Genomic DNA, 22,250 nt, shown 5'->3' with positions numbered 1-22,250 from the left:
CCCATATGTTTGCGTTTATACATAGTATATCATTCATATTTATATGGGAAATATTTGTCTAAATATTTGTATTGGAAAATACTATTATTATTTAAATAAATAAATAAATCAGCTGAGTGTCAGTGTCCCTGAACTAAGCCAAGCCCAATGTGTGTCTGTCATCAGGATAAACATTTTGACCATGGCTCTCATTCTGAAAATACTTTTGTTATCAGATATTATCCAGATAGAATGTATATCTGGCCTACAGGTGGTGGGGAGATAACAGTGTAGAGAGTAAAACCTCTCTACACTTGTCTATCATCATGTATAAGACATTCTTACACACACTGTCTCTCATTGTGTTGCTAACTTCTAGCAAATTAACAACACCCCCAGGGACCCCTGGGGGTCCCTGGATCCCACTCCTATGTTATTCTTAATTTAACACTACTATATGTGATGTTACACAACAATAGATAGGCCTATTGTGCGTGCGTATGTATGAATGTATGTTTTAGGTTAGTCAGCAACAAAAAGTCACTGCAGTACTCATTCACGTTTTAAATTCATTCTTTTTTTTTTATTAAAGAAAACTCTTTTTTCAACATAAAACACTTTATGCAGCATAAAACCTAAACACATAGAAACAGAACACACATGCCAGTTTACAGTTTTAACATGACCCCATAACTTACATTGACTTGAGTGTTAGTTCATTCACAACGCAAATAAATTACTCCATGGGTTCCAGCTGGGTTTACAGCCCGGGACCCAAATGAGAACTTTGGTTTTCCTGTCCTGGGATCCGAACTCATGTAAACACATTATGGGGACCCATCAGAGGTAAAGCCAGCCATTTTGGCCTGCAGCCCATAAGTTAAAGAAACCAGGAATCACTAAATTAACAGCATGAAACAATCACAGTTTAATTGATAATATGTTAGTCACAGATGGATGAGTTAAGGACTTGAACGATGAAATGTTCTGCAACTTGGCAAAGGCACAGATGTCTCTTACCGGTTGACTAGAAATATCTGGCAGTTATGATTCTACTTCACTGCAGTTGTGCTTATTCTGTGTGTGAGGACATAAATACATACATTAATGTTACTTGTAATGCTCCTTCACAAGCATGCATACACACACACACAATCTACAAAGTGGCAAACTGCAAAGTGCACTGCATAAAGCACTCCTCTGGTCTTCGTGACACAAATTAAAATCTATTCACACTGTGCAAAAGACTGAATCTGCAGGATAAGTGTTAAGTAGCTCCATGTGCTATCCAGTGGGACTAACAAAGTGTTATACGTTAATAACAAATATATCACACCAATTCCACTTAAATAAGGCAAGCAACCGTATAAAGCAGTTGTTGCTTAGGCAGTGGACTTGGTTTATGAGGTGTGCAAACATTTACAAGGTAGTTGGTCACATTATAAGTAAAGTGGTTAAGCATTTTCACATCCGATTCCAGGTCAGTGTCAGATTGTGCCAAGACAGATTACACTTGTGACCAAAAGGGTCAAATATATTAGTAGCAAGTTATTAACCCTTGTGGCAGTAAAGGAAGTTATTAGCTCTCCATTCTTCCCGCGGTCCCTGAACTCAGCACTCCAGAACAAAGTGAGGCCGACGTAACCTTCACCCTCCTGCTCTTGAGGGTGCACTCCACATCTCCACCCTCACCGAATTTTCTACATTACAGTAGTAGCCTTGTGAGAACACACCAACGGAAAAAAACTATGAATTTGTGTTAGCGATCTTCACAAAAATCCTACAGTGCTTTTCCACCCTTCGCCTATTGCTCCTGCTCCTGCTCCAGCTTTTCCGACCCCCAGCGGTCGTCGTCGTCCCCCTGGGCCCAGTGGAACGCGTAGCCCCGGGACAGCACGAGGCTCTCCAGGTCCCTGTCCTCGGCCCGCTCCCTCAGCCTCTGCTCCTCCAGCAGAGAGACCAGCGTGTCCCGTCTCTCCACCGTCCGCATGATCTCCGACAGGATCGCCTGCTCCTCCTGCAGCTCGGAGGCGCTCTTCTTTGTGTCTGGAGTACACGGAAAGAGGGGGAGGATAAATCATACGTGCGATAGTGTGTGACTATCAGACTGTGTGTGTGTCTGGCCCCTACCATCTATAGCCATCCTGCGCCGTAGGTCTTGCTGCAGTCGACTCTGTGTGTCCTCCAGTTCAAGCTCCTGAGCACTAAGACAGAGGAGGAAAACACACAGGATGTTAAAGAGGTGTTCAGTAATTTATGCCCTGTGGACTGTAGCTGACACAAAAAAATAAGTTATCTAGCTAATTAGAGATCCAACAGAAACTAGTGAACCATGCAAGATACTGTAATATATGACTGCTTTGTCATGCTTGAGAATGAGGTTTTTGAGCCTTCGTAGCTTAAAAGTGTCTTGAAATGCTAATAGCTTGAGAGATTCTGCTCCAAAACAGATTACGGGCCAGAAAGTGAGTTTTGAAAGTCAGAAATCTCAGCACCTGGTAAAATAATAGCTAAGTCATTGGTACTGATTAACAACCAAATTAAACCCTCGCAGATATATTTTCGTTATTCTGTGCTATGAGGCTGTAAAAAACATATTCATTGCCTCTTTAAAGCACTCCAATTGGATGGATACATAAGTGTTTGTGTCATTACTCTGAATTCCATGCTACTTGTACTTCTTTATGGGCATGTACTGTAAACGGCAATGCCGGGCTACTCAATGCAAACATGGAGCAGTGCAGCATGATGTAAGCTTCAGGGGCAAGGAAAGCACTCTCGCACTAAAGGAGGAGGATGAGTCTTCTTAAGAGAAGTTCATCTTTTCTCTTGCCCTCCTCAGGGAGGTCAGAGGTCAGTAGGGATTCTGTATTAGTCTATATTCAGTAGTATTATATATATTCAGAAGTAAACGAGGGACTGATACAGCAGGGTTTGATATGAATAATAATACATCGTCAGCGTATAGTGATTTTATGTGATTTTTGACCTACATCTAACTCGGATATAGCAGCCTCAGCTAGCGGTTCAAAATGCCACTGCAATCATTTTTAGTATTGTTGATCATTACCCCTAGATGCATTTCACTGATGGGGTTACTTACAAGATCATGAGTTCAGACTCATAGCGCGCCAGTCTGTTCTTCTCCAGGACCAGTTTGAACCAGGACTGATAGAGCTGGGCCTCCTCACCGTCATCCGACTGAGACTCGTCTGGGAGGGGGGTTAGCGAGGCCACGATGAGAGACGAAGGAAGGAGGAATGGAAGGAGAGAAAGAAGGATGTAGGGAGGGAAGCGGGCGAGTAGGAATTGGGGAAGGAGAGCGAGGTAGAGAGGGATGAATGGAGGAATGAAGGAGGAGGAAGAGAGGAAAAGATTCCCGTTCAGAGAAGAGGAAGCAGACATGAGGATTGGACATGAATCGCTTTATGTTTTGAGGCGTTGCAAAAAAGAAATTCATATCTGAGCTTCGGACAGACACACACACACACACACACACACACACACACACACACACAGGGCCTCTGCTTTCCTTCAAGTCAACAAGATTACGCTATTCACTAGACTACAAACAAGGCCGTTTATTGTACGAAGACGAGACAATGAAGACCCACTGTCTATCATGAGTACAGCCATTAACTGTATCTATGTAGAGGCTTTTAACAAGGCTGGAATCACAGGCCATTCTTTTCTTCTTTTCTAAATGGTCTGTGAAGAATGTGCTTTGCAATTAACAATAAAAGAATAAGTCTCATTCAGAGGAATTCCAATAAACCGCATTGTAGTGTTAGGATGGAGCAAAAGGACGGTGCAGTAGCGGGGCAAATGTTCAGCCTTGTAATGTCCTGTTACAGAACATTGTAAGAACACTGGAGTGTGTGTGTGTGTGTGTGTGTGTGTGTGTGTGTGTCGCACAGTACCTGTCTCTCCTCTGAGGATCTTCTCTATAGCCACTCCTCTCTCCTCCAGGTCTCTCTGTTTCTCTCCCACCTCCTCCAGTTGTCTCTGGATGGCCTGGACAGGGCCGCAACAAGGACAGGGGGGAAACACACATGGAATCACACATGATCCACATGCAATACAAGCCAAGAGGCAGCGGGAGATGCATCAGATTATCAACACTGGAAAGCCTGGACACTTTTGTATCTCTCGCTCTTACGTTTTGATTCGTCACTTGTCTGTTGTAGCGCCAATTTGTGACTCAGACTGTTACGACAGGTGTATTTCTACCTAAAAATGTGCCTGAGTGCAGCTTTAACGCACACCCACACACAGACATACACACAAACACAGACCAAGAAAAAAAAAAACCCACTCCCTTCTGGAGCAATAGAAGGATAGAGTGAAGGATAACAACACCACTCTGTTAAATTTGAAGAAAGGGAATTGGCCATAACAATCAACATTCAACCGTGTTAGCAGATGTTTTCAGTCTGTGGGAAGCCTAGAATAGTAATGCTTGGGTTAAGAGCATCAGCTAAAATGTAAATGAAACCTGGTAGACCATTCACAGACATTTGGCGGAGATGTATAAAGAAGTATTTAGTGAACAAACAATATAAAAAAAAGGGTAGTACCTGAGCTCTATGGAGCCTCTTCAGCTGTTCTCTTTTAGCCTGCTGGGCCACTGTCTTCTCCTGCTTCCTCCTCTGTCTCTCTGAACACTCCTGGGACCACACACACACACATATTACACACCAATTAGGAACCTTGCATAAAATGTATACACACACACAATTATATGTGCCATTTCCTTGCATCCTGCTGCGTCTCAGTAAGTGCCTTTTCCAAACCTTCTGATTGGCTGATTGGTGTTCATCCTCATCATCACTGGAGGAAGGCTCTTCCAGGTTCTGCTGACTGGAGGCTAGATGAAAAAGCAACAAAACACTTCATTAAAAAAATACACAGAGCCTGGGTGTCCCAAGTGAGACTGGCATACAAACTGGTGTTGATCTGTGGCACCATGGAAACACACACACACACACACATCTGGTTTCATGCTGCTTTGCCCTATAGAAATAGGAGACTGGTACTTGTATAATTGGTGGCTTTTCATAGCTCCACTAACAAAAACACCTTTTCATACAACCTCTATCATCCTCACTTGAACCCTCTCACCTTTGTTCCTGAGGTTGCTGAGGATGGTCCTGATCTCCTTCTGGGCCTCCTTGTCCTTCGCCTCGCCCTCCGACGCCTCCCTCTTCCTCAGCCGCAGGGAGGAGAAGAAGTTGAGCCTCCGGCGGGGCAGCGAGGCCATGTCGTCGGAGAAGACCCCCCCGGAGTCTCTGCGGCTCCCCAGGGACACCTGCTGCAACAGAGAGGGGAGGTCCCGCCCGGACCCCCACGGCTCCGTCCCGACAGACGCCCAGCGGGGGTGGGGCTCGGGCTCGTTGGCCTTCTTTTCCTCTCTGGGTGGCTCCGGAGCCGCAGTGCCGAACAGGGAGGTGAAGCTGAAGGCTCCTTCTGACATGGGCCTCTGTTTGCGGGGGCCGTCCGGTTTGGTCCTCCTGGTGAAGGGGACAAGACAAAACCCAATATAACACAAGCAGTAAGAAAGCTATAATTCATACCTGCGTGTGGATTTTTAAATTGGGATTATTACTGACTGGTGCAGCTTTAATGTGCTCCAAAATGATTATGGGCAATGAATATATGTCTTATACATACATGGTGACTGCCGTGCTGGAGTTGGTGGAGGGATTGGTCACACCGAAGGACCTCCTGAAGGCGTTGGCTATAAGCTGGAGGGCAGAGGGGGACGAGGCCGGGGTTTGGCTCGGGGCTGGTTCCCCGTCCTGGCCCGAGTCCGCCTGGGACTTATCTGCTGCTGTCTCTGCTTGTACCTGATAAAACATCAGAGGGTAGAAAAAAACATGTTGGCAACCATCACGTGGAATTAATTCCTCTTTTATCCTCACTTCATCTCCTGCTCTTCCTCGATTGCACTGGGCAACAATAAATTTGAATTTGCTGCATTAATCAGCGAGTGAAGTCCCAACCTGGTGTGCGGGTTGCTGTGTGGTCTTGGTGTTCACGCTGATCCGTCCTGGAGTTTCCTCCGGTGTGACCAGCAGGTCCCAGTCCAGCAGCTTCTCCTTCTCAGACAGAGACAGCATGAGGCGTTTCCTGGGGCTGGACGAGCTGCAGACCGCCTCTACAGTAGCCGAGCGCTCTTCACGCTTCTCACTCCTCGCCGAAGGATTCTGGGTATCTGCCGGCGCCTTGGAGCCCCCATGGGAGGTCTGAGAGAAAGGTAATATATTCAGTGGACAAAAAAAAATCTATTTATTCACGCAGGGTGCTTGCTAAATATCTATGTGACATGACTGTTGCATGACCAAATGTAAGAATTATCCATAACTTTAATTTTCTGCTCGCCTTTGAAAGCCTAATAGTTACACTATTTATGTTTCTTGATAATATAGAAGGTTGTTTCAATAGCACATGTATATGCTGTGTTTCTCCAACGAATTCCATTTGACATACAGTTTGTTTCTCTGCTGAAATGATCTCCTCAAAGTCAGAGTCGGCTTCAGGGACGGTCTCTGGCGCCTCTTTGTCCAGCGGCCAGCTTCTCTGGAAGTGCTTGACGAAGATCAGAGGGAAGGCTGTACATGGAGAGGAAACAAAGACAGTGGATGAAGGGTGTCATTCCAAAAAATACTGTATATTTATCCAATTTGTGTCATTTAAACGTTTCAAAACCAAAGATTTCATAATCAAAAATGTTTGTATTTTGTCGTTTTCTAAAGGACTTTTGATAGCTGTTAACTTCAGTTCTTTCTATAGATAGTTTTTTAGGATCGGTTCCAGTAGGTGTTGCAGTTTAAAAATGGCTCCTATGTGGATATTTCTATCATAATATATGGACAATAGTGCTGTATTTTTGCAATTTTAATTGTTATTTCTTGACGGCGGGATGCTTAACAAGGCAAGATGATGAATTTTCATTACATTTACACTTTTCTAGCTGTGGGAATAATTTTCCAGCTGTGTGGGTGGGTGCTATAGCTACAGTAGACATCTTATTTTGAAACGAAACCCAGGTAACACCACAGGAGTGTGTCACTGTGGTACTATTGTAGCTCAGGACAGCGACACGTTGGCCTGATCTGTGATTTGCTGGCACAATGTGGGACGTTACAGGTACACCAGCGTAGGATAGCAATCAATTCTTAGCAGTAACACAATCGTCATGAAAAAGGTTAAGTAACACTTCACATTAGCCACTCTATGCAAATTGTGGTAAAACACATAAGTGGGATTAAAAAACCATAGAGTGTCGGATTTGCATAAAGACAAAAGGTGTTATGGTGGATTCCACTATATATAAAGTAATACAGTAGGAGCCACAGCCACTGCATAGCATTAACCTCATTTGACAATGGTGATAGCTGATTATAAAGCCAGGTGAGTCATTCATATAACTTTTCAAGGCAAATGATGGATATGGATAAATAGGTTGATACTGATAGATGAGGAAAAACATTTTGATGAAAAATTAATTATCTCTGCTGTAATTGCTGTCAGAATGCCAGCCTATTATCTGTGTGTCATGTTTGTTTTTTTTAGAGAGGAATCAAGGATCGCTGCTACAATCCAGCAAACATCTTCAAGGCTTGAAAGATGTCAGTGTCTCAATGTATTCCTATAGGGAAATGAAAGAGGATGTTTCAAAGAGAACACTACTGACCTCCACTGTTGTACATGCTGCATTGCAACAGTGTTTCTGCTGTATCTGTACTGACCTATCACTAGCCACACTATCACTCTACCTTTCCTCTCTCTCTCTCTCTCTATAAGGACACCTGCCTGCAAATAGGGCGGATCCACTGGATCTAAATTAGAGGTGATGAGATGCTCTCCTTGTTTGCTGTCCCAGGTTGTGATTGATAATGATAAGACCGCTGGATTTTTGAAAATCTTGGGGCAACACACATGCAAGCACAAGCATGCATACACACACACATGAATGGTATGCACTCTCTCATACACACACACACACAAATCTGATCAGTGGACATGCCCTATTATAAGTCTCAGCTTGGCACTGAGACAGAGGCTAGGAGGGCATCATGGCAGATAATGAATTAATATGATTATCAAAGACACAATATGACATCAGACAAAGTACAGAATGCAGGAGACATCGCTGGAATACTTTAACTGGAAATAATAAACAAGAGGACTGCACAAACTAAGTTAGCCAATCAAATTACAATCACCCCATTATCTATTAACTGTAGAAACAGACCAGCCACAGTGCTTAAGTTCTCGATCAAACATAAATGAAGATACAGATAAGAGCCAGGAAAATCAAATTTAAGACAGAAGAAGCAATGCAGAGACAGACAAAAGCAAGATCGCAGGTACTCACTTGCTCGGATCTTTCTCTTCCATCGATTGTTCTTGTCTGGAAGCGGGAGCTTAGTGTTACAGTGATCTACAGGGGGCAACAGAGAGAGAGAGAGAGTTCCCTGCATTGTAAGACCCATAACCAGGCAAGAGGGGGCACCACACTATAACTAAGTAAATGCACAGTGTAAAGCAGTGTATAAGCTACAACAAACAGTTAATGTGTATGCGTGCATGTGTATCTCTCAATCTGTGTGTGTGTGTGTGTGTGTGTGTGTGTGTGTGGACAGAATGTTCAGCCCAGAAGAGCTTTGCTGCTGAGATGCCAAAACAAATATTCAGCTAAGTGTGGGAGAATAGCAATGTCAGCCGCACCCTGATCTCCCAGACATAACCGGGGGAGGGACGGGGTCACACACACACACACACACACACACATACACACTAACGAAAGTTCAGCCAGTTTAGCATTCTCCCTCAGGGAATATTGTGTTTTCAAGTCATAACAGGGGTTGAGAACCCATTTATACAGCAGAGGAGCTATTTTAGTTGCTTCAGGAAATATTGAGAGCTGCCTGCTTTCAGTTCAAGTTCAGATAGGTTCACTGTGACCTAGCTGGTATTATACAGTGCATTGGACCACATAGACCCCACACTGACCTTTGGAACCATCCTTGACCCCTGTGGTGTCCTGCGCTGACGGGTCCAGAGCGTCCACAGCCATCTCTGCAGGCAAAGTGACCTCAGCTACACCGGCCTGCCCACAATGCAAGCTGGACTTCCCACCTGCAAATAGAAGAAGAGTTTTAAGTTTCAACCAGTATTCATTTGTGATATCCAAGTTACATCTAGTGATATCTAGTTCAATTAAACTAGCATTTAGCGCATTTCAGGTGTACTATCTCATTGGAAAGCAACACTCGGATTACACTCACATCTCATTAGAATAATTTGATAATTCCTGCACTTATAATACATAATCTTATATGTTATTAACAGTTGCCAGGTACCAAATCACACAAATTTCTATTACACAACACACGCATCCTCTATACAATACAATCAAAAAATATTAAGAATCTTTTGAAAATGGCAATTACATTGTTTCTGCTTGTGAAAATAACACATGCTGTTTAAACTATGTGGGATGAAAGTGGATTCCAATTCACTTTTCTAACTACACAGTATAACAGTAATCTCCATTTACATTACAAGTACCCACTGATCAAATAACATACACCACCATGTTCATAATTCAGTACTCACAGAATTATGGAGTCAATATTGTACAGAATCTTTCCAAAGGTGATTCCACTTGGTCACAGCAAAGAAATGAAAGCATCTGGATATAAACTGTGTATGCATGTGTGGGGCTGCGCCTGTTAGCCTTCAGATTACCAAACCCTTTCTTAATGGGATTCTGCTACTTGTAGTTTAACTGGGCTGAACGCTTGCCCGAAGAGGCACAAAATGGCTGCACACCCCGAAAGGTTTACCACATGATACCACACCGTATACTGATAATAAACCCAGAAGGAAGGATAGAGGAGACCCACAGGCAGAGCCCATTAGAGAGCTGGCAGGAGAGACTGTGATTCACTTCAGATCTGTTCAGTTTGACCGGAGTCAGTTTGATTCAATTCAATTGGGTTTGATTGAAGCGTGTTTGATTCCAGTTGAGTTGAGCTTTTGCATTGAGTCTAAAGCCATCTGATTATGGGCAAGCTATGTAACCCCAAAGCTGTGTGCCTCCCTCTTCGTCCGCTGCGAAGCTAAAGGCATCGCTCGGGTTTGTATGAATCAGTGGGAAGCGTACATCAGCTGTTAAGTAAACAAGAGCTGTGATTGTGAAAATTATTCGTGTGGGCGATGTTAGGTCACAGGTGGAAAAAAAGGATTTGCTTTGAGAGAAGCCTTTTTGTAAAGTGCTATTGATGAAGTTGTTAATTTTGAGGTTAAAAACTATGGCAATGTGTTTTGCAATTATTGCAGGGGCTTTAACCATCAAGCTATCAAATTACCCCTGCCACCTAATGTTCAACCACTTGGAAGCCTTGGAAATAACTCGCTAATTTCTGACAAACGAAGACGCAAGTAATTTATGTAATCAAATATTTATTTTTGTATAGACTTACAGCTTTTTAAATATCATAAATTAAGCAATTGGACAGTTGTTAACAAATAACAAGGTAGGCAGGCGGCTTCGAGACTTCCTTATCATTATAAACACAACTACAAAAAAAAAATGTACAGTACAGCCAACAGAAATACTCTGGCAGTGTGCAAAAAGCTTTAACGGAGGGAGGGGGTGGGGTGGGGGGGGCCCCGGCGATCTCCTGAGCAAAGCCTAGGAAGTGCATGAGAGCGATCTGGAGAGGGGCTCTGGAGGGGGGAGGCCTCCTTCTGAAACAGACGGAACCACAGACAGACCACAGACACGCGGACAACAGACGTTAACAGTCAGATGGGCCGGAGGAGGAGGGAGGGCCGCCGGTGAGAAAACGTCAGAGAGAGAGAGCTAAAATCACTCCGGGGGCGTTCAGGCTCTACGGTTTGTCTGTGTGTTAGCGGGGTTAGGGAGGAGCACAGCACAGCAGGACCGTTAGAGGGGTTAGGATACGGCAAACCCGTTGTGACCAAAACCTCACCAGACTATTATGTAACACCTAATAACCTCAAATCACCTTAAATGTGCTATGTGTCGCATTTTAACATCAATAAATCATTACCACATTCATTTTGAGGCATCAGTATAATAACTGTAAACAAACAAGACCATCGCCACGACGATTGGCAGCCTCTACCGGCCTCTACTCTGCATTTTACATTGTCTGCTACTGGGTCGAATTTGGCGGGAAATCTGCTGGACTGCTTTACAGCACAAAGGGAGGTTGCTTTACGGCACAAAACAGGAAGAGGGCGCTGTTGTTCCAGCACAAATGGAGCTCAAAGTTTCTCGCCATGGCGCATGAAGGAACGTAAAGACAAAGAGACAACTTGTGACAGAAAGCAACAGGGTTTATGGGAAATGTAGTCTTAATTTTCTCGACCAAGATGATATATTGATGTTAAAAATGCTACACATAGCACCTTTAACTACTATGACATGCCATGCTTGAGACCCGTTGTTGTGATTGGTTAATCAGGGGTTAGGTGGGAGGAGGTGGAGCTACGGAGGCAGCTAATGCAAAAGCAACACGACAAGATCGTATGACCGAAGCAGGCCAATCGTCACCTTCCCCGCTGCCAGGAATCAGCCAATCAGAGGGTGCAGCATTGGAAACTTGAAACAGACTGAACGAAATGAAGTGAACAAAAAAAAAAAGAGGAAAAATGAATGGCGGGAAGAAAAAAAATGATGAAGATGAATGAGAGATGTGAGAAAAATGAAAATGGAAGGTGGAAGATGGAAGGAAAACAGAAAACAGATACAATGCTGAGAATCACAAGGGAACAGCTTATTGGCCAACACTAGGACTATTACAATGAAACTCAGACAAACTGTCCAAATATAACGGCATTAATACTTCAGCAGTGCATTTTAAGACTCCATCCTCAGTTCTTACAATTCTACCAAATTATCAGAACTGATTTCACCTTAAGCATTGTCTCCATTTACAACAGAATATTTGCAAAAACTTCAAGTTCTTTGTCGCAAGCTACAGATATGACAAAAAAAAAAGAAGAAAGTGAAATATTTTCACTGCTGCATGGGTATACATTCTTTGGCTGATTCTGCTTATTAAAGCTGAAATGTCCACTATTGGAAAAAAAAAAATCAGTATGTCTGACTGTAGAGATGATTTCTCTAATAAAGTGAAATCAGTCATTTTATTTAAAACATAATATATCACCAAGTGAATACCAAACATCTACCATAAAAAACATACATTTTAATAACAGAAAAATATTAACTGAAATTGCAAAAAAAAAACATACTGTTTTGGCATTTCCATTGCACATCTCTCTGGTGCAACGCATACAGGTAGCTGGGGGAGTTTAGGTGCAGTTCAGGCAATATGCAGAGTCAGTGTAACTTCAAAAGCCATGTGGACTTTTGTAAGATCCTTTTCAGTTTACTAAAAAGGAACCGACATGATCCAGATGGCTTTCAAGGTTAGAGTCAGAGGGCATCACTCCAGGTAACTTGTACTGCAATCAAATCCCACATCACCAGTCCTCAGTCAGTCAAGACAAACTCTCTCAATTACTTCAAAGCTTGCCTGGACTGCAAAATGGGAAGTGTTTGCACTTTTGAGACAGTCCAATTGATCGCCATGGACCAGACAAGAGCGCTTGATCACAGAGTCAAGTGATCTGAACAGATTTCAGATGTGATAATTCCACAAATCTCTGAATGCCTGGATGGGTTTATATGACACAAGAACTAACTATATCACTGTTATACTTCACAATACCCAATAGTATTAGATGATGTCTGCAATCTAAGCAGCCTGGAACAAGCCCAATGAAGTCAGAGATGCATTCAGTAGGATACAACACTGGGGCACCCTGAAATACAACAAGCAGGCAGTGGGGGATTTCATCAAATTAACAATAGTAGCATGGTATGCAGGCAAAATGTTGGTTTCTTACACTCCTCAACACGTACCATTTTAAAGACAGTCAGAGTACCTGTCTGATCAAAGGATTGAGATAGCTTGACTGTGTTTTCAGGTGATCAGTTGTGTTGTCCACTGCAACTGAATGCAAGCCCACGACAATCATTATCAAGTCAGACTTCACACAGTACAGTCACACCAAGCACTGAACACAGGCATTGGAAGTGAAATCAAGTAAAGTGATTTTATAACACTTTATAAAACACTTATAACTTAAAAAAAAAAAACTAAAATGATCATGAACACTCTTATTTGCTTCCAACCAAAGGCTTTGGTCTGCTTCAAATAAACATTAAGAGAACTTGTACATTTTATATCTGCATGAAATGAGGGGTACATGTTTGATTAAAGCTAACGATAGCAGGTAGCAGGAATGTAGCAAATAAAAATGTTTATTTGGTGGAATTATTTTTATCAACCCCTAGCTTGTTTGTCCATGATGGGAAGTAGTAAAGTACAAACTGAAATCCATTGATGCTCATGTCAGGCCAGCTGGCCCAGGCAGACCCACAGGCCCCCGGCTCGCCTCGCTACTCCACCCGGGGGCGACGCCCCCTCCTATAAGGCCTGCCTATGCGAGCTGGTGGCCGAAGGGCCGCTGCTGCTGCTGGGCCAGCTGGGGCTCATGGTACATCTGTCCCAGCAACTCGTGCATCATGCAGAGCAGAGGAAGCCCCAGGCTCAGCAGCTCGTACAGGAACACATAGTCGTCCGAGCGGCTCCTGAGGTGGGACCCCGCGGCCGCGAAAGACTCACACACACGCCCCAACAGCCGTCGAGGCAACACACACACGGCCCGGCCGGCACGCCTCGGCCAGCTCAGGCCTCGCCTAAGCAAGGAAACCAGGGTACCTGGGGGCTGGATCTGGAGGCTGCCCGTCGCCGAGTAGCTGCCGCCGTCCAGCGCTGACGATGTGCTGCGGCCTTGGTCGTCCTAAACCAGACACAGAGCAGGGAATGGATTTCAAAATGATGACATTCAAAATTGAGTAGACAACCTGCTAATTCACATCAAAGGACACAATCAATGGTAAAATGGATTTGGTGCTGAACTACTACGTGTTGCTTACCATTCTCCTCCTAAACCGGCCCAGCTGACTGCTGGATTGGCGCTGAGCATAATGCATCTTGCAGTAGAACTTCCCTGTAATGGAAGCACAATCAATCCTAAACATACTTAGGGTAAAGGTCAATGCACTTTACAAAATTCCTTGAGGTGATGGAGCAACCAAATTTAAAAAAACTGTAATGTGAGATATCTTTCATGTCATATTTGTGTGGAACAGCAGAGCCAAAACAAAGGGGCAATAAGTAAGCTTTTTTACTGTCCCATAGGGGGACAGAGAATTAAAGTGTGTTCTATGCCCTCTATTTCTATGGGAAGAACCAGATCAGTAGACAACATCAGTCAATATAAATTCCTCTGGAATGCAGTTACCATTACAGTTGAACGTACCCTGCTGTGAGTCGAAGGTGTGCCCTCCCAGACGCAGGGTGCAGCTGCAGACGTCGCAGCGGAAACACTCGCGGTGGAAGAAGTGGCCCTCGGCGCTGAGCCTCTCCATCACATAGACCCGCTTGGAGCAGAAGTGGCAGATGTCGCTGCCGCCGAGCCCGGGGGGGAAGTCCTTACGCACCACACACTGACATGGAGAAGGGGAGGAGGTGGGACAGAAGAAGAGGACAATTTTTTTGTTTAATTTTCATTTATCCTTCATTGAATCAGGTCGTTTCACTGAGATTGAGATCGCTTTTTCAAGAGAGACCTGAGATATCAAAACAAAACATCCATAAAAATGAATGAAAAACATAGAACAATTCAGCCACATGTTCCACAGTCTCTCAGTCAGCAACATACAGGGATGTATATAGTAAAAAGAAATCGCACCCATCATAGAAAATGTTGTAAATCAGTGATGATGGATGAGAAATTGAGATGAGAAGAGATTTGTAGTTTCTCGCAATGGGATATAAAGGAACAAGTGTAAGGACAATGGAAAAATCACTTCCAACATGTTTATCCTCTTCAGTAATGCCAAAGAGAAAACTGAAGCGTTGTAATCTTGTGCTATAATTACAGTATTTAAAAAGACAATAGAGATGTGAGGTACAGGAGCAGCCAACTTTTTGATATAAATCACAATGGTGATTGCAATTTGTTTTCCTGTAATAAAACAAAAGCCATTGTGGTAAACTGCATCCAATGGCCTCACAGTAGAATGGGCAGCATGTGAATACAACATTTCTCTGTAATCAAATACAGACATGACTGTAGATTGTAAAATGGGTTTTCTATTTTCAAAAGAGAAGCTTGGTTTGATTCTGTAAAAAAAAATCCAATTTCATCGTCTGTTTTTGAGCAAAATGTTCAATACAAATTCAAAAAGTAGATAAAACTATTTGGGCTATTTCCACAGTCACAAGACTGTAATGTCATCACTCGAATCTGCCTTACAGTGACTACACCACTAAACAAAATGTGTTTTTCTGGTTTAGAATAAAATGACCCATATTAGTAACCATGTACACAATATCTAAAAACTGGCCAAGCTGTGGTTAAAGATGAGAGAACGACCAGAGGCTTTAAAAAGGTCCCATACTGTCAAATGAATTTCATAATTAGCCACCTGTTCTTTGAAATGGAATTCATCGAATTGGATGTAATGTGCTGAAAAACAGGGTTTTGATTGTATAGGACATTCAATTAAAGAATGATCCACGCCAGTCTGTGTATATACTGTCCAATCACCACAAGCTACAATCAACCATGTTGCATAAGCAGTTCAGCTACTTTTTAAGCCATTACGCTCTCTTACTACACTGTAGCTTGCACACTCTATTGAAGCAGTGCGCATAAGCATTTAAGGCCAGGCAGCAATAAAACCAGAATCAACAAAAGTTAGAAATAAAAATGCATGTACGAAAAAGAAAACTACCAATAAGCAAACACAGCCAGCCGTCTGCAGCAGCATGAGATGGTAACAAACCACAGAGAAATGAGCTTCAAACACACTAGCTGCCCTGTTGCTTTGCCCTCATAAACACAAAGCAGAGCCCGTTTTCCCCTTCAGCCTTGGGACCCATTCCCCAGGTAACTTCTGTAAAGTTAAATGAGCCTGGGTTCCTGTTGTTTGGTCACATTTAGATTTTCTGATTTGTTCAACAAGAGGAAGTTGTAGGCAGAGCAGTAGGCAGTTGATGTTCTCCCTTCCTTTTACTTTCAAATCTACTCTTAACAATAGGGATACATTTCTTATTTAATGCTAACACAGGGGATGCAAGTTCTCGTTTTCCTTTTCAGAAGGCTAAAAAGCAAAAAGACCATGAACCCCGGGTTAGTGTTATTCCTCTGCAACACCCTCATGCAGCTTACCGGCGTGGCACTGGGCCTGTGGTCTGTCTCATAGAGGATGGCCAGTGCTTGAGCTTTAGCATCTATGGCCGATGAAACCTTCCCAACCGTACGCTAACGTTAACACCAGGGAAAGAGGCATGGAGGCACAGAGGGAAGGAAGGCAAAACAGAGAAAGAGATGGAAATCACAGAGAATAGTAAGAGGAGGGAAGATCATAAAAGGAAATACTGTATATAGTATAAAAGTAGAAGTAGAAAATGGATTTCTAACCTATGGAATTGCAATTAGACTGAGGTATTGACTAGTACCTCTTTAGCGTACTTAGCAGCTCCAGTTGGACAACTCTCAGAGCGAGTGATTGATTTTCGAGTGATTCTCCTCGAGTTCTCAAGAGCGCTGCCCCCATTGCACTAAAATGAACACCAGAATGAACATCCTTTGTGCAAGAACACTCAAAAAACACATGACATATGAAGCTACTCCTTATCTGTGGACCTTCGAGGCCATCAACTCTTGGACACTTTCCTTAAATTGGCAACATTAATAGCAAGTAAAAGGTAAGTGTTCGAATATTTATAAATTGCCATGCAGGCTAGTCTCCAGGCATCTGAAATTACTTTGATGTCAGGGAAACTGGAATATATATACAGCAATTTTTACCTTCTCATGGCCATTGTCAGTTAATTTGTTGCCATCAACTTCATGGAACTTTTCACGAACTTTCTCCTGCGCACTCTCAGCATTGACCTGAACCTTGTCCTGAGTACTGTCATCTAGCTTCTGACTCTTTCCCTCGTGCGGCAATGAAACTGGAAGGGAAGAGGCGTTCTTGTGTCCATTTTCACAGATAGTATCAGAGGAGGGATAGGAGATCTGCTGGCTCTCATCAGTGCCAGATGAAGACGGACGAGAGGAGGTGTTGTTGCTGGACGGGAAGGAATCGACGCGGAGAGAGGAGATTTCCTCGGCCTTTTCACGGTCAGAATAAGACGGGGGCGGAGAAGAGGTTTTGTGGCTTTTGTCCTTGAGCCCGGCAGCGTTAGGGAGGAGAGAGGAGAAGCAGGCCTGGGCGGCGGGGTCGGGGACAGGGTGGACCACGGGGTAGAGGGTGGAGCTCTTAGATATAGAGGGAGCGAGAGGCGGGGACGAGGAAGGAGAGGAAGAGGTAGAGAGTTCCACCTATAGAAGAAGAGTCAGACAGAAATGGAAAGTTGAGTAGAGTAAGGGAATGAAACAGGATGAAAAAAATAACTCTTGCCATCAAACCAATGACTCTGAATTCACAGATGGCACAGAATTCAGTTTGATTCAGAAGGGGGGGCCATTCTACCCAAGAAACAAAAGAATAAAATAAACTGTCCGGATTCGCGATCACCTCCAGTTCACAAGACCAATGGAAATGTCATATCTCAAAACAGCAACACAAATCAATAAGATGAAAAGCTGCTAAGGATTAATACACCAGTAACATCATGCAAACTGGTTTGTTTTGGAAGATAGTGTTGACCAAGAAACCATTTCAGTTCAAACATTCCAACAGCAGCAAAACACAAGATGACAAGCAGCCAAGTGCAATACAAAACAGTTAACATCTCCTACATAATGGAAATGGAAATGGAAAAATCTCAGACAAGAAGTGCTCAAATTGGAAATTAATGAATAACGGATTATGAAAGGATTACACGTGCACCCATACATGAATACACACAAAAAAAGTCTACAATGCTGACTTGATAAAGCACTGTTAACGTGAACATGCTGCAGTCTAAACTATGACATTAGTCATGTGTGAAAATGCCAGTGGTTGGTGAGATACACAACCTGTGACTCAGAAGGAGGAGGAAGAGGAGAAAGAGGAGCGGGAGGAGGAGGTTGGTTGGACCCAGGGAACATGGAGGAGAGGAGGACAGCTCTCTCCTTTATACTCTTCCTATTAAATTCTTTAGCAGATAGTCTCTGGGCTTTATCCTGCAGGGGAAGCAAGTGATGGTGAAAGTCAGAAGAGATGAATCGAGTTTACCGCAAAACACAGATCTCTATTAGTTGACTACCTTATTTCAGAAAATAAACGAAAGCATTCACCCTTGCAGGGAAACCATAGTTCAGTATACATCATGTGACATTTTGAAAAATGTAGCACTAATGAAATACAGGCTTTTTCAGTGATCTCTATGTAGCAGAGAGAAGTTCAACTTGTTCAACCTGCTTTTTATCAGTTGTCTTTGAACAACTGATAAAAAGCAGATTGAACAAGCAGAAAAGGCACAGATGGCTCTTTTCATGTTAAACGGTCTTAAAAGTTTACAGTTTCCCACAAGACAATGAATCTACACTCATGCATCTGGCATTTTTGTGGCTTATATCAAAGACATGTGGAGCCACACAGGAATCAGTAAAGTATGATTTCTCTATCTACATACAGCATGTGAGCAGTATGAATATGCCAGAAATGACCCATAGCTCCTTTATTGTGCAGATCTGACAATATGAAATTTGGTTGAGTGAAAGGCATGCTGCATTTCTTCTAGTGTCATGCTTGTCACTGCTATCCATCACTTCTAGAGGATCTGAACTCGTTCACCTGGCTGATCGCCTCTTCCTCATTCTCAGAGGGATGACCAGTACTCGACGCCGACAGAGAGGAAGCGGAGAAATGATGGGTGGCGAGGTCAGGAGAGGTGCATTGTGGGTAGTGCCGTTCAGTAACATTAGGGCTTGGAGAGCGGCGTGGGCTTAACGGGCTCTTGGAGCGCGAGCGTGACGGAGATTGGCTGTAGCCGTTCTGAGGGGGGGGGGCTTTAGGGGAATAAAGGCTAATTGGGTGAGCCACAGCATTGGGATCCTCCAGTAGGCGAAGGTAGATGGAAGGCTGGAAACAGGAAGAGGAGAGGAGGAGGAAGAGAAGACAAGAGAGCAACACAGCTCCTTAAAAGTTGCTACGTGTAGCATTTTTAACCATCAATATATCATTGTCAAATGAATTGTCAAATGTTGAGGTAATGATTTATTGATGTTAAAAAGCTGCATGTAGCAGCTTTAAAGAAGGTGGAAAAAATAAGGGACACAAAAGTATTCATTCATCTAGAGTTTAAAGGCTTGGCAGGACAGAGAACCATAAAACAGCTGTTAATTAATTGATCCATTGGGACTTGGCAAGAAAGAAATGTTGCCATCCAATCATATTTACTGTTCTGGTGTGTACCAGAGCTGAGGGAAGCATACCTGCCACTTGGGGCGTGGAGGAGGAGGAGGAGGGGGGAGCTCTTTGGGCTTGGCAAAGCGAGGGTTCTCTGTGTCCTCCTCCTCCTCCTCCTCATCCTCCTCCTCCTCCCCCTCCTCTGGCGTGGGAGAGGAAGGAGGGGTGGAGACAGGGGACAGAGGAGGAGAAAAGGATGGATCGGATGGGTCTTCATCAGACTGATGGAAGGAGGAGAGGAGAGAGGAAAGGAAAGGAAAGGAAAGGAAAGGAAAGGAAAGGAAAGGAAAGGAAAGGAAAGGAAAGGAAAGAAAATGATGAGAGATCACATGAGCAGAGAGAACAGAAGGAAGAATGACGGTGGAGCAAAGAATTGAACATAAACTGGAAAAATGAATGTCTTAACTGGAGCAGCGTGGACTAGATTTCCCTGATGTAAATAGAAACAGACCAAACAGGAAGGAAACATTATAACCACAATTGTGTTCTTGTGGCAAAAAAAAAACAAGTCCAGACACTCATGTGGGCTGAAAGTTCAAAACCCTCGGCTGTTTCACTCCATAGCCTGTCTTCATCTTTCTGACAGGATACAAACCGTCTGCCTCTCACCTTGGTGCGTAGCTTTGCTGTGGAGGAGTTCTCCTCGAACTTGGCCAGCAGCTGAGTTGCCATGGAGCGGACCTTGTTCTCCCGCAGCTCCCCTTCCTCGCCTGCAGGGGGCGCACTCTGACAGGACAACTGGTGCCACGGCCAGGGCGCAGAGGGAATATAGAGGGAGGGAGGGAGGAGAGGAGGGGGAGAAAGGGGGGATTATTATGTGTGATCAATTGAAACTGCAGATAATTCAATACAAACATCATCTCAACTTTCATTTTTAACACAGATCTACTGTGCAACCTACCTCGGCGAGGTAGTGGCTGCCCTTCCGCCGTCTCTTGTTGGCAGAATCGTTGTCTTCCAGTTTCTTGTCATCCTGTGACAAAGACCCCATGATAAAGACTAAAATACACATATTCATTCATATTAACATTTAACCTGACACGTCTCTATCTGGATTGGGCTCCTTGTTCAAACCTATAAAGAGTCAGCGAGGTTAAGATTACAGGAAAAGATAACTTGTTCAGATACTGTAAGTGAATCATGTAATACAGTATATTCTTTACATGACCAGACAACAAGAATCAGTTTAATCACCATGCGGATTGACAGCTAGGGTTAATGATTACATAACATGTTTATTACAAAAGGTGCTTTGATCTCTATGTTAGCTTTATCTAATCAAGATTTACATAAATAGTGTACCGGTGATGAGCGGAAAGGCCTTAGCCAGCAGAGCAGATAAATGACAGAGAGGAAGAGAAGAGTCAGACAGACGGCAGAGAGAGAAAAGACAAAGAGAACAAACAAAAGAACAGCAGAATTGAAAATGAGACAGTATTTTAATCGTACCCTGGGTATCCTCTTTCTGGGCTGAGTCTGGTTCAGCAGGTTGTGGTTTGTTTTAGCTGAATATTCCTCACTATTCTCGTCCGGCTCTCTTGAACCTGCAACACGACACAGTGGTTAGGATTACATCAAGCCTTATCATTTGTTTTTAGAAAATAATTTACTCTTACTTCAAATGATATAACATCACATTAGTCTAGAAGTTGGCCAGTAGGCAATCCAAATTAAACTTAGAATCATTTTCTTGAACATAATTCAATTCAAGGCAACAATCCACTCTGAGCAAGGTTAGTTGAAGCCTGTATGAAAACATAATCAAGGACAATTTCATATTTCAGAGACTAATTAATATTCCTAGATAAAGACAGAATTATACAATCAGTACAGAGTGAAGGGAATTCATTCCTGAAGTGGCTTTGTACAATACATCCCATAACCCAAGGTCATTGTAGTACAATGGCATACAAGCACCACTTATCATTACTGCGGTGCAGCAATAGATTTGTAATTACAAGGAAAAAAGCAAAGCATTACCAAACCACACACTTAAGCACCTAAAAACTCTTAAGCAAGCGCGCTTAAGAAGTTTGAAGTACATGCAAGGAGTAAATTCCCATCAAGTGGACTGTGAATACGGCTTACTGCTGTTGCTAAGTAAATCATTTTCCCAGCCATTCAAAGCTAAAGATTGCTCTGTAGTGACAGCGGTGCGGGGGACACAGGGGCCCGAGACACATTCACATTAAAGTAGTAAAAAGTGAAACGCGGCTGAACCCGGGGCTTACGGCGGTGGTGTGAGCGGAGCCGGGGGCCTCGGCGGCTCTGCAGTGCGACTGGATACGGCTTCCGCAGACATAGCGCGCATACCAGCCGTGACTCTGGCAGGGGCCGACCTGACCGCCGAGCACGGTTGTGTAACGCGCAACTCTATCCCACGCAATGGACAAAATAGTGCCTGCAGCTCAGGCTTTTAAAAACGCAGCTGGTCCTACAGGTCGGACACGTACAAAATGCTTTCTGCGCCTCAGAATTTCAGTCATTTTAAGTGGTTTTGGAGCTTGGAGCCAGAGGGACCGGCCGGATATTTTGGGTGGAATGAGTTTAATATATCAAATTAAAGCTTTGATCAGAGAGATGTAGTATCCTGTACCAAAAGGTCAGCGCTGGCATCATGACCAAATTTGGTTTTGGAAACATAGCAACAAAGATGGACATCACTGAGGAGCCAGTAGGCCTACCTAAAGTAAGCCTCTGGTACTATAAATTTCTCTAGAGAGGCAGTAAGTGGCACCAG

General features: G+C 43.5%; 1 protein-coding gene across 1 annotated transcript in view; it reads right to left on the bottom strand.

The window, feature by feature from the left end:
* Nucleotides 1-582: 582 nt before the first annotated feature.
* Nucleotides 583-22,250, bottom strand: part of mical2b (microtubule associated monooxygenase, calponin and LIM domain containing 2b) — a 57,515-nt gene continuing 35,847 nt past the window's right edge. The window contains exons 14-31 of the mRNA XM_071535250.1: nucleotides 20,960-21,054; nucleotides 20,412-20,483; nucleotides 20,120-20,248; nucleotides 14,416-14,602; nucleotides 14,030-14,103; nucleotides 13,812-13,893; nucleotides 8,998-9,123; nucleotides 8,360-8,425; nucleotides 6,469-6,590; nucleotides 5,982-6,224; nucleotides 5,650-5,825; nucleotides 5,101-5,489; nucleotides 4,773-4,846; nucleotides 4,557-4,646; nucleotides 3,900-3,993; nucleotides 3,083-3,191; nucleotides 2,110-2,183; nucleotides 583-2,025 (exon numbers count right to left, since the gene is read on the bottom strand). Of these exons, the coding sequence (XP_071391351.1) occupies nucleotides 1,784-2,025; nucleotides 2,110-2,183; nucleotides 3,083-3,191; nucleotides 3,900-3,993; nucleotides 4,557-4,646; nucleotides 4,773-4,846; nucleotides 5,101-5,489; nucleotides 5,650-5,825; nucleotides 5,982-6,224; nucleotides 6,469-6,590; nucleotides 8,360-8,425; nucleotides 8,998-9,123; nucleotides 13,812-13,893; nucleotides 14,030-14,103; nucleotides 14,416-14,602; nucleotides 20,120-20,248; nucleotides 20,412-20,483; nucleotides 20,960-21,054 (2,444 nt within the window). The 3' untranslated portion in view covers nucleotides 583-1,783. The remainder of the gene's footprint in view (nucleotides 2,026-2,109; nucleotides 2,184-3,082; nucleotides 3,192-3,899; nucleotides 3,994-4,556; nucleotides 4,647-4,772; nucleotides 4,847-5,100; nucleotides 5,490-5,649; nucleotides 5,826-5,981; nucleotides 6,225-6,468; nucleotides 6,591-8,359; nucleotides 8,426-8,997; nucleotides 9,124-13,811; nucleotides 13,894-14,029; nucleotides 14,104-14,415; nucleotides 14,603-20,119; nucleotides 20,249-20,411; nucleotides 20,484-20,959; nucleotides 21,055-22,250) is intronic.

The sequence above is a fragment of the Centroberyx affinis genome, unplaced genomic scaffold (genome assembly GCF_046629955.1).
Source record: "Centroberyx affinis isolate AG114_WGS23_722 - 3 ecotype Tasmania unplaced genomic scaffold, CSIRO-AGI_Caff_v1 ptg002684l_1, whole genome shotgun sequence".
Lineage (NCBI taxonomy): Eukaryota > Metazoa > Chordata > Actinopteri > Beryciformes > Berycidae > Centroberyx > Centroberyx affinis.
The sequence above is the reverse complement of the archived record's forward strand: the minus strand, read 5'-3'. Positions and strand labels throughout refer to the sequence as shown.